Source organism: Bubalus kerabau, chromosome 4, assembly GCF_029407905.1.
Source record: "Bubalus kerabau isolate K-KA32 ecotype Philippines breed swamp buffalo chromosome 4, PCC_UOA_SB_1v2, whole genome shotgun sequence".
NCBI classification, from domain to species: Eukaryota; Metazoa; Chordata; class Mammalia; order Artiodactyla; family Bovidae; genus Bubalus; species Bubalus kerabau.
This window is the reverse complement of record NC_073627.1, coordinates 144338645-144352522: the sequence shown is the minus strand read 5'-3', so window position 1 is coordinate 144352522 and position 13878 is coordinate 144338645. Positions and strand designations below refer to the sequence as shown.

The 13878-nt window shown below is 33.3% G+C and overlaps 1 protein-coding gene across 4 annotated transcripts in view; it reads left to right on the top strand.

Annotated features, from left to right (window-relative positions):
• The window catches only part of GKAP1 (G kinase anchoring protein 1), an 86828-nt gene extending 73987 nt beyond the window's left edge, over positions 1-12841 (top strand). For 3 of the 4 annotated variants that reach the window (XM_055578913.1, XM_055578909.1, XM_055578910.1), the window contains 5 exons: positions 2020-2121; positions 5836-5899; positions 9469-9539; positions 10045-10122; positions 12523-12841. In XM_055578913.1, the coding sequence (XP_055434888.1) occupies positions 2020-2121; positions 5836-5899; positions 9469-9539; positions 10045-10122; positions 12523-12570 (363 nt within the window). In that variant the 3' untranslated portion in view covers positions 12571-12841. The remainder of the gene's footprint in view (positions 1-2019; positions 2122-5835; positions 5900-9468; positions 9540-10044; positions 10123-12522) is intronic. The other variant, XM_055578911.1, reaches the window with a different exon arrangement.
• The last annotated feature ends 1037 nt before the right edge of the window (positions 12842-13878 follow it).

Here is a 13878-nt window from a genome sequence, read left to right as displayed (position 1 = left end):
ACATGGGTTTGGATGAACTCTGGGAGTTGGTGATGGACAGGGAGGCCTGGCGTGCTGTGGTTCATGGGATCTCTAAGAGTCAGACACAACTGAGTGACTGGACTAAACTGGTGGCTCAGTGGTAAAGATTCCACCTGCAATGCAGAAAAAATGGGTTTGATCCCTGAGTCAGGAAGATTCCTTGGAGAGGAAAGTGACAATGCACACCAGTATTCTTACCTGGGAAATCCCATGGACAGAGGTGCCTGGTGTGTACAGTTCATGGGTGCACAGAAGAGTAGGACACCACTTCACAACTAAATAACAAAACATAATTTTTGATGATTTCCACCCTTATTGTTGGGCATTTAAATTTATTTCCATTTTTTTTTGTTGTAATCTTCCATAAACACTTTCATAGATACTCCCCCCTCACTTATCTATTTAGATGAATTCCTAGAAGTAAGATTCCTGGGCCTCGCTTATCTATTTAGATAAATTCCTAGAAATGAGTTTCCTGGGCCATTATAATAGTATGTATATTGCTAATTTTGATCCAGATTTTTTTTCCAAAATCATATACTGTCATCTTTTTCTCTAGGCTTCAACCATGCTTGCCTCTTTACTAGCCTTGAAACGCTCTAGCTCTTTTCTGCCTCAGGGCCTTTGTATTAATACATGCTTTTCTTTCTACCCGGAAGGCTCTTACTTCCCTCCACTTTTTACTTAGGCAGTTCCAACCCAGTCACTCTAGGTTCATCTTACAAGTGTCAGGACCTCAGAGAAAGCTTCTCTGATCCACTAGGGAATAACCCACATTATTTCCTAGTGTTTCTTTTCTTCATTGCTTAAACCCCATTTCTAATTGCAGCGTTTCAAAATGTAATATCTGCCTTCTCCACCAGACAAATCCCATGAGGTCAAGAATCTTTTCAGTTCTGTTCACTGTTGTATACCCAGCACCTAGCAGCTAGGTGCTCAGTGAGCATTTTGTTTTAATTTATTTATTTTTTACAGAATCAGTGAGTATTTTTGGAATAAAATTATGTTTCCATGTTACTCATTAGATAAAGAGAACCAATATATATTCTTATGAAGTATGACTTTTGGGGGTTTTTTTTTTTTTTGCATTTAAATTAAGATGGCAGGGATTTAACTTGATTTTTCCCAGTTAGCCATTTGTCCCATATCCTACCATTATTCTGTAATTCAGTCTTTTCTCACTTTAAAATACAGTTAGTTATAATAAATTCTTAAACCTCTTTCTGGACTTCCTTTTAGGGTACATTGCTTTGTCAACCTAGGTACCATGACATGCTATTTTAATCATTTTTGCTGTATAGTATATAATTACTTGATAGGCAGATTCTACTGCATTAACTTTTGTTTCTATCCTGTGTTCTCACAGATAAAATTTTGGCTATCTTGCTAAGTTCCAAAGAAGAAAACTCTATTAAAATTGTGTTGAATGTACAAACTAATATTTAGTATTGCCATCTACAAACATGCTTTGTTCTATCCTTTTCAATATTTTATCATTCATTGATCCTGAAAATTACTAAATTTTATTCTTAGGGATTTTTTTTTTTATTGCTGTTAGGATAAAATGTTTTTTCTTATATCTTATATGTGTTAATTGATGATATAGTAAAAAAACTAATTTGAGGTTTTGTATTATTATTTGTTTTTTACTTTTCTCATAAGTTTTCAGTTCTTTTAGGTTTTTAAGATAAACTAATAACAACTTGTCACAAACCACTTTTAGTATGTTTATTCCAGGATGGAAATATCTCAAAGCTCTCATATTGTTCTAGGTTACATTTGTTGTTTGAGATTAGGCATAAATATCTTATTTGCTTGTACTGTCCACAGTTACAGTTGTAAAATTGCATACAAGTGGAAATGTAGTTAACAGTTTAGGTTGCTTTAGAAAATGAATTAAAATTGGGATTTTTTTCCTCTTAAACCTTTAGTAAAGGATATTGTAAATCAGACATGTCAAAACTGTCTTAGTTCTAAAATGGTGTTTTCCCTGTTTAGGAAGTAATTCTAAAAGATGGAAGAATTGAAAGATTAAAGTTGGAACTTGAAAGAAAAGATGCTGAAATCCAGAAGCTGAAAAATGTGATTGCTCAGTGGGAGGTTTGTATATATTTAGTGTTGTAAACTAAAAAATTCTATAAATTTGTACATTTTATATTTTTATTATATGCAAATATATTTAATGTTTGATAGAAATAATATCTGCTATTTAGGTTTCTAGCTCATTGATTATATATAATCTGAATGATAGTGTATTTTTATCATAGTAAAATAGGTATAACATTAAATTTGCCATTTTGACTATTTTTAAGCGTATAATTCAGTGGCATTAAGTGTTGTATAACCATCACCACTATCTGTTTCCAGAACGTTTTCATCATCCCAAACAGAAACTCTGTAACCATTGAACTCCCTATTTTTCCTTGTACTGCAGTCCTTGACTTCTAATCTCTGTGACTTTGCCTGTTCTAGGTACTTCATATAAGTGGAATCATATGATATTTGTCCTTTTGTGGTCTGACTTACTTCACTTGCCATAATATTTTCAACATGTATATCCATGTTATAGCATATATCAGAACTTCATTCCTTTTTATGGCTGAATAATACTTCACTGTGTGTTTATACCACTTTTTTATTCATCTGTTGATGGACACTCATATTGTTTCTACCTTTTGGCTATTGTGAATAATGTAGCCATGAACATTGATGTCAAGTATCTGAGTCCTTGCTTTCCTTTCTTTTGGTATATACACAAGAGTGGAATTGTTGGATCATATGGTAATTCGGTGTTTAACTTTTAAAAAAAATGTTAATGTTTTTAATTGGATTATAATTGCTTTACAATGTTGTGTTAGTTTCTACTGTACAACAACGTGAATCAGCTATATGAGTACATACATACCCTCCCTCTTGAGCATGCCCCCATTCCACCCTTCTTGGTCATCACAGAGCACCAAGCTGTGCTCCCTATGCTAAGTAACAGCTTCCCACTAGCTATCTGTTTTACACAAGATAGTGTATATAATGTCAGTGCTACTCTCTCAACTCATGTGGTAATTCTGTTTAACTTTTTAAGGAACCATCAGACTTTTCCATAGCAGTTGCACCATGTTACTTTTCCCCCAGCAATGCATAAGCTTACCAGTTTCTTCATATCCTCACCAACACATGTTATTTATACAGTTTATTTTAACCACAGAACTATTACTCTTCTCCTTTCTCAGGCTTTAAAAAAAATTTATTCATATCAAGTAGCATTCTTTTTTTGAACTAATGTTTATTCACTCAACGATTATTTGTTGAATGCCTGTAATATGCCAAGTGCTTTTCTGGGTCCTGTATGAAGAAAAATATGTCAGGTTCCAGCTCTGAAGGTTCTTACATTTCCCTTCCTCTTGTACTTGTGCCTTTAAGAATCATCCCTGTTAAAAACCCTCCTGAACTTCAACCACTTCTCCCTTTTCTTGTCATTTATATTTTATTTAGCTTTTGTTGAACACTTACCATGAGTTAGACACAGTGAATGCAAAGGTGAATTAGTAAGAAGCTCATACTCTAATGGAGAAGATAAATCATGTAAATAATTGCAGTACAATGTAGAATTTGTGACAGATTTGACAGAGGGTTCTAGAAACAGGAATAAATCTGTTGCTATTGAAAATTGCTAAGGATTTCATCCAAAAAAAAGATAGTTTTCCCACATTTAACAGTGCATACAAAGGGAAGAGAATGGGAGGAAATGCATTGTTGCGGACATTTAGAGAAATGGGGAGTTGTAGGAGAGATTAGAGATGTTAGTTGAGGTGAGAATATGAAGGTATTTGCATTTTAGACAAGGAGAGGGCAGTAAAGGTTTTAGAAGGAAAGTGACCTGAGAGTTGTTTTGTAGAAGGTAATGCACATAGCTGAGGCCTGGAATGAAGACAAATCTGGCAACATAATTAACAGGTATTGAGTGTTAAGAGGAAGAACACGTTTTTAACTGGTTTGGGAAATGGGAACTAACAGATCATGATTAGACATGTTGAGTTTGAAATGGCTGTGGATGTGGGCGTAGATGTTCAGGATGTTGAACATCTGTGTTGGACACTGTGGAGTCACAACATATATGTATTTGTGTTCTCTTTTTCATGAAGTTAAAAGTACTAATGAGGACACTATATTCCATGTGTTCTTTGTTATAAATTGCATAGTACTAGGATTTTATACTTTCAGGTTTTCACGGATATTAATACATTTCCTGTTCAGGATTATATATGCAAAACTATGTTATTTTTATGAGCAGTATAAAGAATTTTCATGGATAATTTTGATCATTTACAATCTTTCCTTTATGAACTGGCTTTAGACCTTGAAGAGTAACTAAAGATATGCCTCCCTCCCTATATACACTGATCTGAACCTTGGACAAAGGCTTGAGCTGAAGAAACAGTTTGATGAGATATTAATGTTGATTGAAGCCCTGAGAGTGAGAATTTCATAATGGATACAGTTCAGTATTCCCAGTAGATATATTTCTATATTCATAATAAGTATAGTTGTAATTGACTGTATATATTTTCCCCTTCATATTTTGGTGTTTCCAGTGGACTTATCTCCCTCCTTCATTTCCTAGCTTCTCAAAAGTCCAAAAGTCCTACTACCTTTTATGTTCACTATGCTTGCTTCTTCCATTCAGTGTATTGTCTGCAGTATCACTGAATAACATTATTGCTTTATCCTCACCAATTTACTGGACATAGTATTTAGTAAAAGTCATCTGCTGGACTTAATTTAAAATACATCAAATTTGTTTTGTAAGGAAGATTTTTGAATCTGGTAACTTCTGTACATATCTGTGTACCTGTTGAGAGAAGAAATGACAAGTTTCTTGTATTAATCTATTTTCTTTTACCTCCTCTATTTCTATAATTATTAAATATATTGTTTTCTCTAATGTATTAATTTATTAAATATTTATAAATAGTTCAGTGTGTGCTATATGTTGAATAAAGGTACTATAGGGGGAAAATTCTCTGGAATCTGGATGTTAATGTGGGAATACAATTCCTAAATTGTTTATAATGTATAATTGTGTCATTTGTGTAGTTTGAAAAGAAATTAAGCCATTTTTTAAAAGTTGAAAATAACTGAAAAATATTTCAGTAGATTACTCATTTCAGCCAAAAATTATTTTAACAGTATTTAGTTAATGAAATAACAAAAGATTAGTAAAGCCTTAACTGATCAAGTATAGAACTGTACTGTACAGTAACCACTACACATGGTATAAAATTAATATGCTACATGAATTTTAAATAAAATAAAAATTTTAATTTGTATTAGTAAAGGTTAAATTAAAATTTTAATTTAATAAAACTAAAAACAATTAAAAGTCATTTTCTCAGTAACACTGGCTACGTTTCTAGTAGTAGTCACATATTGAACAGTGGCAGTTATAGAAAAGATACAGAGAGTTCTAGTATAGTACTGTATAGAACTGTGCATCGTTTTTGTTTTCATGTAATTATTTTGAATTGTATAAGGATTTTATTCAAGGAGGAAAAGTGACTTTTCAGAAAATTTAGTTTTATTCTCTTTTCTCCACTTTTGTCCTACTCTATTTATTCAGTCACCTATAATGTTGATATATATATTATTATACCGGGGATTTAAATAATATTTCTGAATACATTTTCCTTCATCTTGTTTCTTTCAGAAGTAATTTATGTCTTTGAGCAAGTCTAGGACTCATAGCTCCATGAATTGGTAGTAAGGCATTTATCACATCATTACTTTTTAAGAAATTAAATCTTTTTATTTGATTATTAGGCAAAGTATAAAGAAGTAAAGGCAAGAAATGCACAGTTATTGAAAATGCTTCAGGAAGGTGAAAGTAAGTGATTTCTGTTTTTAGAATTAATCTTAAAAATATTTGAAGATAACTTTCCAAGATGTATGATTTATTAACTCAACAAAATAAAAAGGTTTCCCAAAATGGTATAAACTGGATTGTTTTTGATAATTTTATGATTACAAGTCTCTCTTACAGCACCTTAGTATTACACAAGTTTACAACTATTGAGGTAAGAAACTCTTGAAATTTCAATTCTTATAAATTATTGGACTACATTTAGAGGGAAAACAGGAATAACATTTTCTTAAGATTCTATTTATTAATAGAGAAGGCCTGTCATCATTTCAGCTTTTCCTTCTCCCCTGTCTCTCTGCCCCCACTCTTCATCCTTTTGTGGCCACTCTAAACTTTTGGCTATAGATCACCAGTAGGAAGCCAAGGAACTCAATAAAAAATGACTAGAGATAATAACATTAGTAAAGTTGATGTTATATGAAACTCCCCAAATCAGCTGCATTTCTGAATATGTATACCAAATGGCATTGATCTTGAAAGCTCTGTGAAAAATTTATATTAAGAACGAGTGTGTATTAAATTTGTAAAAGAAAATGATGAACCATATAAGACATAAAGACATGAATAGATGAGAAAATCTTTTATATAGATGAAATTAAGTATAACAATTTCCCTTGTTTACAAATGTTAATGAAATCCCAAATATAGCTCCTGTGAGTACTGTATAGCACTTAAGAAATTAAGAATTTATGAAGCACAGCTTAAAAGATAAGTAAACAAGATACCTAAAATTGTTTCAGATATGAAGATACTGGGAGTGGAATTGTCCAACCAAAATTTAAACTATATTAAATAGCAGTTATTAAAACAATATGAGTAAAAACCAGAAATCCTGTCCAATTGAATAGAATCAGTTCAGTTCAGTTCAGTCGCTCAGTCGTGTCCGACTCTTTGCGACCCCATGAATCGCAGCATGCCAGGCCTCCGTGTCCATCACCAACTCCTGGAGTTCACTCAAACTCACGTCCATCGAGTCGGTGATGCCATCCAGCCATCTCATCCTCTGTCGTCCCCTTCTCCTCCTGCCCCCAATCCCTCCCAGCATCAGAGTCTTTTCCAATGAATCAACTCTTCGCATGAGGTGGCCAAAGTATTGGAGTTTCAACTTTAGCATCATTCCTTTCAAAGAACACCCAGGACTGATCTCCTTTAGGATGGACTGGTTGGATCTCCTTGCAGTCCAAGGGACTCTCAAGAGTCTTCTCCAACACCATCAATTCTTCGGCGCTCAGCTTTCTTCACAGTCCAACTCGCACATCCATACATGACCACTGGAAAAACCATAGCCTTGACTAGACAGACCTTTGTTGGCAAAGTAATATCTCTGCTTTTCAATATGCTATCTAGGTTGGTCATAACTTTTCTTCCAAGGAGTAAGTGTCTTTTAATTTCGTGGCTGCAGTCACCATCTGCAGTGATTTTGGAGCCCCCCAAAATAGAGTCTGACACTGTTTCCCCATCTATTTCCCATGAATTGAATAGAATAGTCTTAAAGTAGAGTCAAACATTTTTTATAATTTTACTATTTTTATAATGTAACTTAACTGTTACACAGCTTAACTATGATAAAATAGAAGTTAAATAATAATGGGAAATGACATTATTTGAACAGTTATCAACATCCTGAGATGAATTTAGATTTATGCATGTTACTGAGCTCCATGTGGATCATTTAATGAATAACGTTATGAAAATAAAATAATGTTTACAAGATACATTTCTAATTGAAGAAATTAAGGATATCATTGAATACTGGATGTATGATTTTTAAATGTGTAAAAATAAAGTAATATTTCTTAGGGAAAAAGTTGTGAAAAATGAGAAGGTTAACTGATAAAAACTTATTCTCAAAAATAGACTAAAATGGCTACCATAGTAATACTGGTGTCCATACTCCATACTGTAAGTCGTCCAGGTAGAATAATTTTATATACAACTACTACATGAAAAATACAGTATGTTAGAGTATACAGACACTAGCATTTATAATATAAATATAAATGTAAATATAGTCCATTCTATTATAATACAATGTGTTCCTAAAAATCAGTAACCTTTACGAAATCATACAGTTAAAGACCACAAAATTTATAGAGAAAATGGAATTAGCATACAACATTTAAAGGTTTCATTGGTGACACATGAAAAAAATTGGGAACTTAATTAAAAAGCTAACAGTTTTATTCATGTTAAAATGGTTAAACACATAAATACTATAACAAATATGGCACTTTACTTTGAAGACAACCCAAAGTTTGCTGTAGAAGTTGGTTTCAGAAGGGTTGCAGCTTGTGTTTGTTACTATTAAGTGATGGAATGATGGAAAGTAGATGTGGTTCTTGACATAGTGAACCGAAATAGCTGGTAGTTAATTTCAGGTGTGTGCATGGCTGCAGTTTTCTGTGTTCATGAAATTGTGCTTAAAACAAGTATACAGTTCATGTTATGTTCAAGTTGTTCTCTGATGTATCAGTCTGTTTGAAACACAAAACAGCATTACAGAAAAACTGTAGTTAAAATACGACATAATTGTTAAAAATCACTTATTTCTCAATGAGTGTGCTTAATTCTGAGGATGAAGGAGTAGAAAGTATAATTTGTAAAAGTTCCCAGTTTGAGTTTTGAGAGACTGTGATTTGTTTCTTGACACAGCATCTCACCTTAGTGCATATCAAACTGGGAAAAATTTGAATGACAGTGTTACATTGGAAGAGCTGTGGTGATAGAGATTTCTTGCTTTCCTAAAGAGGGAAAAACCTTTAGACAAGTGAATAGTTCTGAAACTATAGATATTACATGATTGACTGTGCTCATATGAGCTACATTTATTTGATAGTGCTTTAATGGTATGAATTGGGCTTCCCTGGTGGCTCAGAGGTTAAAGTGTCTGCCTGCAATGTGGGAGACCCAGGTTCAATCCCTAGGTTAGGAAGATCCCCCTGGAGAAGGAAATGGCAACCCACTCCAGTATTCTTGCCTGGAGAATCCCATGGACGGAGGATCCTGGTGGGCTACAGTCCACGGGGTCACAGAGTTGGACACGACTGAGCGACTTTACACTTCACTTTAATGGTATGAAAAGTCAGATGAAAATAATTTTTGTGGGCCTTAGAGTATGCACAATTGACAATTTTAACAACAACAACAAAAAACACAGTATGTTGTTTTTAAAATCTTGGTTTGACTAGCCTAGGTATTTAAAGTTTTTTCCCCTACGTGAAATGTTTTATTTACTCTGTCCTTATCCTTTTTAGTATAGATGGAAAAAATTAATCTTTTATCATATCTGCACAATTAATATTTTACCACCACAGAAAATGTAAATTTTCCAATGAAAACTGCTGTGGTGATAATAATGATCAGAATTTACCAGTGGAAATAAAGAGGTATATATAGGTTCAGGAATACAGTCATTAAGTGTGAGGATAATTTAATCTTTGCCTGACTGCACTGCTGTCTTGGTTCACCAAAAGTATTATTAAAGTATCTGAGTGATTGAAAAGATTATACTGCTGTTTTTCCTTTTTTGTCAGTGAAAGATAAAGCAGAAATACTTCTGCAAGTTGATGAATCACAAAGTATCAAGAATGAGCTAACAATACAGGTAAGGAAAACTATTTATTCTTTTGTCCTGAATTAGGAAACTTGACTAAACAAAAAGACAGCCCTTCAGCACTGCAAAAAAATGTTTTAAACCATACTTCATTATCACTGTGCCATGCTGTAACAAATGAATGAAGATTCTGTTTACTGTGCTAAGAGAGGTGTATATGTCCTAAAGAATAGGGGAAGATAAGGTTGTATTTTAGTTGATGTGGACTATGAATATAGACATAGAAAGGGCTGATAGAATTTACCATGTTCATATACTTGATTTTTCTCCCCTTCCCATCCTTATCCTGTGGTCTTGTCTTAGAACAGTGAACTTGTCCTGCCTGTCTTTATAATATACAGCTGAGCAAAATGCCTAATTGAAGTTGTATGTGGGGAGAGAGGTTCTCTCCTGATGCTCATTAATCTAGTAATCAAAAATCATCATTGCGAATAAGTGTTAAGAAATAAAGAGCATTGATCAAAAAAGTCTCTTTTAATTGAATATTTGGTTATAGGTAACTTCACTTCATGCTGCATTAGAACAAGAAAGATCTAAAGTGAAAGTGTTACAAGCAGAATTAGCCAAATATCAGGTATGCTTTTATAAGTGTTTTCATCACAAATAATACATTTAGAATAGATATATACATGTGAGGATAAATGTACTATTTTATTCTTAGGCCACAATTTATTCACCAAATTTGTTATTAATGGTTATATAGTTTACATATTAGAAAATGTTAATTCTAGATATTGGTATATACAGCAATATCTAAAGTAGTTCAACATGATCTTTGGTGCTACATAGATAATGTGGTGTATGTGCAAGTGCATCCTATTGAGGGAAGGTACATAATGATGTTCATCCCATTATATTGTAAGTTTGATCACTTGGGTACAGCAATATCTTTTAGATATCTTATGATAAAGATATCTTCCCCCTTTGTAATCAATAAATAATATGTGATAGTTTGAGATTGTGTGAATATTCTTTTCTTTTTACTCAATGGTTTTAGCATCCATTGATGGTATTTATAACAGTTATTATTTTGGTAGTTGCAAAAGAGTGATTTTTCTAATTCTATCATTTCTTCTGCATTTACAAGCTGGCATTGAGTATTTTTTTCTGGATGAAGCCATAAATAATGTCATGGCTTTCTTTCAGTATATGTGTACATGTGTGAATATATACAAACATATATATTTGTGTATACATATGTATGTGTGTCTATGTCACGATATAAAATGAGTTAATTAGTGTGGAGTCATAGTCAAAAAAGTTTGAAAGCCACTACTGGTGGACTAGAGAACATAAAAATTGTTTAGCTCCAGCTTTTGACATCTCATCAGTCTAGGAAGGAAGATTCCCTTTGTCTGGGAAGCTCTGAAAAGGATTGTTGAATTATTATTATTTTTAAAAAACTCTTGTTTAGATGTGAAGTTAGAGTTTTAAGCTGTATAACATTGGTAAATATGTATAGTGAATATCTACCTTGTAGAAAGTTTTTTAGTAACTTTATTTTTTATTTCCCTGCTGTCAGGAAATAAATCTTGTTTTTAATACCTGTCATTATACATCTCAAGTTTTACATAATCTCTTCAGATTTTTTCCTGTGGATAAATCTTTTCAAAACTTGTATTTGTTCAGGAGTGAATAATAGAATTGTTTATTTGATTTTTTTTTTTTTTTAAAGAAGGTTGGTATAGATATGTTTTTGAACTCCGAGAGGGAAGTTAAGGCAGAAAAAGGATGGAACAAAGAGAAGCTGCCAACATTATTAAATGGGTCTGGGTTCCTTGTGCCCCTCATATAACCACCACTCTGAGAAATGTACTTTCACAGGCAAATCATTCCCAAATTTGGCTGATCATCAGAATCTCTTGGGAACTTTTTGAATTACAGATTGTTCAGCCCACTCCTAATTATCATAAATAAATAGGTTGGGACCAAGTCTGGGCATCAGAATTTTTAAAATATTACTACTTAGGTGATTCTAGTGATTAAGTTTAGGATCTTTGCCATAGTTTATAAAAATGAAAAATTATTAAATTATTATAAATACCTTTACTATTAGTGTTAAGTCACTCAGTCATGTCTGATTCTTTGTGAGCCCATGGACTGTAGCCTGCCAGGCTCCTCTGTCCATGGAATTCTCCAAGCAAGAATACTAGAGTGGGTAGCCATTCCCTTCTCTAGGGGGTCTTCCCAATGCAGGGATCAAACCCAGATCTCCCACATTCAGGCAGATTCTTTACCAACTGAGCCACCAGGGAAGCCCCCATCAAACCATTATTTATGGTTAAAATGGAGGGTAGAATAGTTATGATTAAATTTTCTTTTTTGTACCTTTGTGCTTTTCATATTTTTAAAATAAATATTTGCTTTTTGAATCAGAGTAAGGCAGAAAATGTTACATTAAAAGTAACTAATGAAAAATTACTTTCTGTCTTGTAAGCTACCTTTCTCTTTCTTTGGCTCAAGTTAAAGTACCATTGATAGAGTTTCATTTGGGGCAAATTAAATAGATTTTTATATGTCACTGAGCAATATGAAAAGTGTAATATCTTTTCAACCCATTGATGAACAAAATCAGATTTCTAATGCTGTCTTACATGAACAGAACTATACAACACTTGAATTGAAAATTGAATTACTGGAAGCAATTCCCCAAATTTGCTGATCATATGGAGCAAGTTGTTTATTTTAGCATCGATCAAAATTTTTATTTTTTAAAAAGATCTGGGACAGTGCAGATGAACTCTAAAAAATAAGATACTGGTAATCATAGTAAATCCAGACTAATTCAAATAGATAGCTGTTTTCTACAACCTACTTTAACCATTGATATCTGATAATTCAAATTTGCAACAAACTCAAAAAGAAGTTCCTTCCTTTTCATAGTCAAAAATGCCTTTGATCTCATTTATTCTTAAAAGGAAAATTCCCTCCAAAATGTTACTTTCTAAATAATTTACCCTATTTCTCTTTGCAGGGTGGCAGAAAAGGGAAAAGAAACTCTGAATCCGACCAGTGTAGGTGATTCCATTAGCTTTTGAGGTCAACACAAAAGGAAAACTTTCAGGGTTTTGCAAAAATGTATATATTTAATGCTGTGCAACTGCTGAACTATGCAGTTTTTGTTGAAATTTAAAATGATTAGCTCACTAACAGTCTATAATTTTATGTCCTTTTGGCTTAAAGTGAAAATAATAAAAATAGAATTCCAGCAAAACTCACTGATTATTGTATACTAGTCATACTTCTTATCACTTTAGTTTTTCATCAGTCAATAAAATTAATTTACTCTTCCATTAATATGTTTGGTTTTTTAAATTTCAGAAACAATGTGAAAGTGTGGTTTTTGTTCATAGCACAATCAGTTATTTGGATTTCACTGAATATTTGCTTGGCACTTTGTCCATCCTCAACCTTATAAGCTAAGCTAAGCTAAGTCACTTCAGTCGTGTCCGACTCTGTGCGACCCCATAGACAGCAGCCCACCAGGCTCTGCCATCCCTGGGATTCTCCAGGCAAGAACACTGGAGTGGGTTGCCATTTCCTTCTCCAATACATGAAAGTGAAAAGTGAAAGTGAAGTCACTCAGTCGTGTCTGACTCTTGACGACTCCATGGACTGCAGCCTACCAGGCTCCTCCGTCTATGGGATTTTCCAGGCAAGAGTACTGGAGTGGGGTGCCATTGCCTTCTCCAATAGGACATACAGTATATTGCCAAATGGCCTATGTTCAGGCAAAACAGAAGATGGGGGTAGGAATGATTACCAAAAATAATTACCATACATATTAGAGTGTGATTTCACATTGTTTGGAAATTGAGAAAACTTGCATGAGATGGTTTTTGGAGGGTGGATACCTTTTCTGTAAATTTTTTGAGAAGCATCCCAGGCAGAAGAAGCAAAATCTGGGCAGAAATATTTATGTAAAGAATAGTCTGACTTGAGGACCAAAATGTGACACACTGAGAATAGGAAGGGTGTTGATTGGGGGGGAGTGAAGATAGACTTTTCATTGGTATAATCAATTAGTAGTTTATGGGATTGAATTTTTTTTTAGTGTAGTCAGTGAAATACAAATATGATTCATTAAAATATAGAGTTTTTTTGTTTTATAACAAAGATAAACATGTAAATACTGGTACTGGCCTCCAAAACCAGCATTATAAGGAAGACTCCACTTCATGACAGTCTTCGGGAAGAATGCTTTATGTCATCATTACTTATATTATATGTCTGGCTTCTTCCATCAGGTTACATGAACCTTGCAAAGAAAGAACTGTGACTTACTGTTCTCAATGTGGCACAAAGTAGATGTTAAATAATTATTTATTTA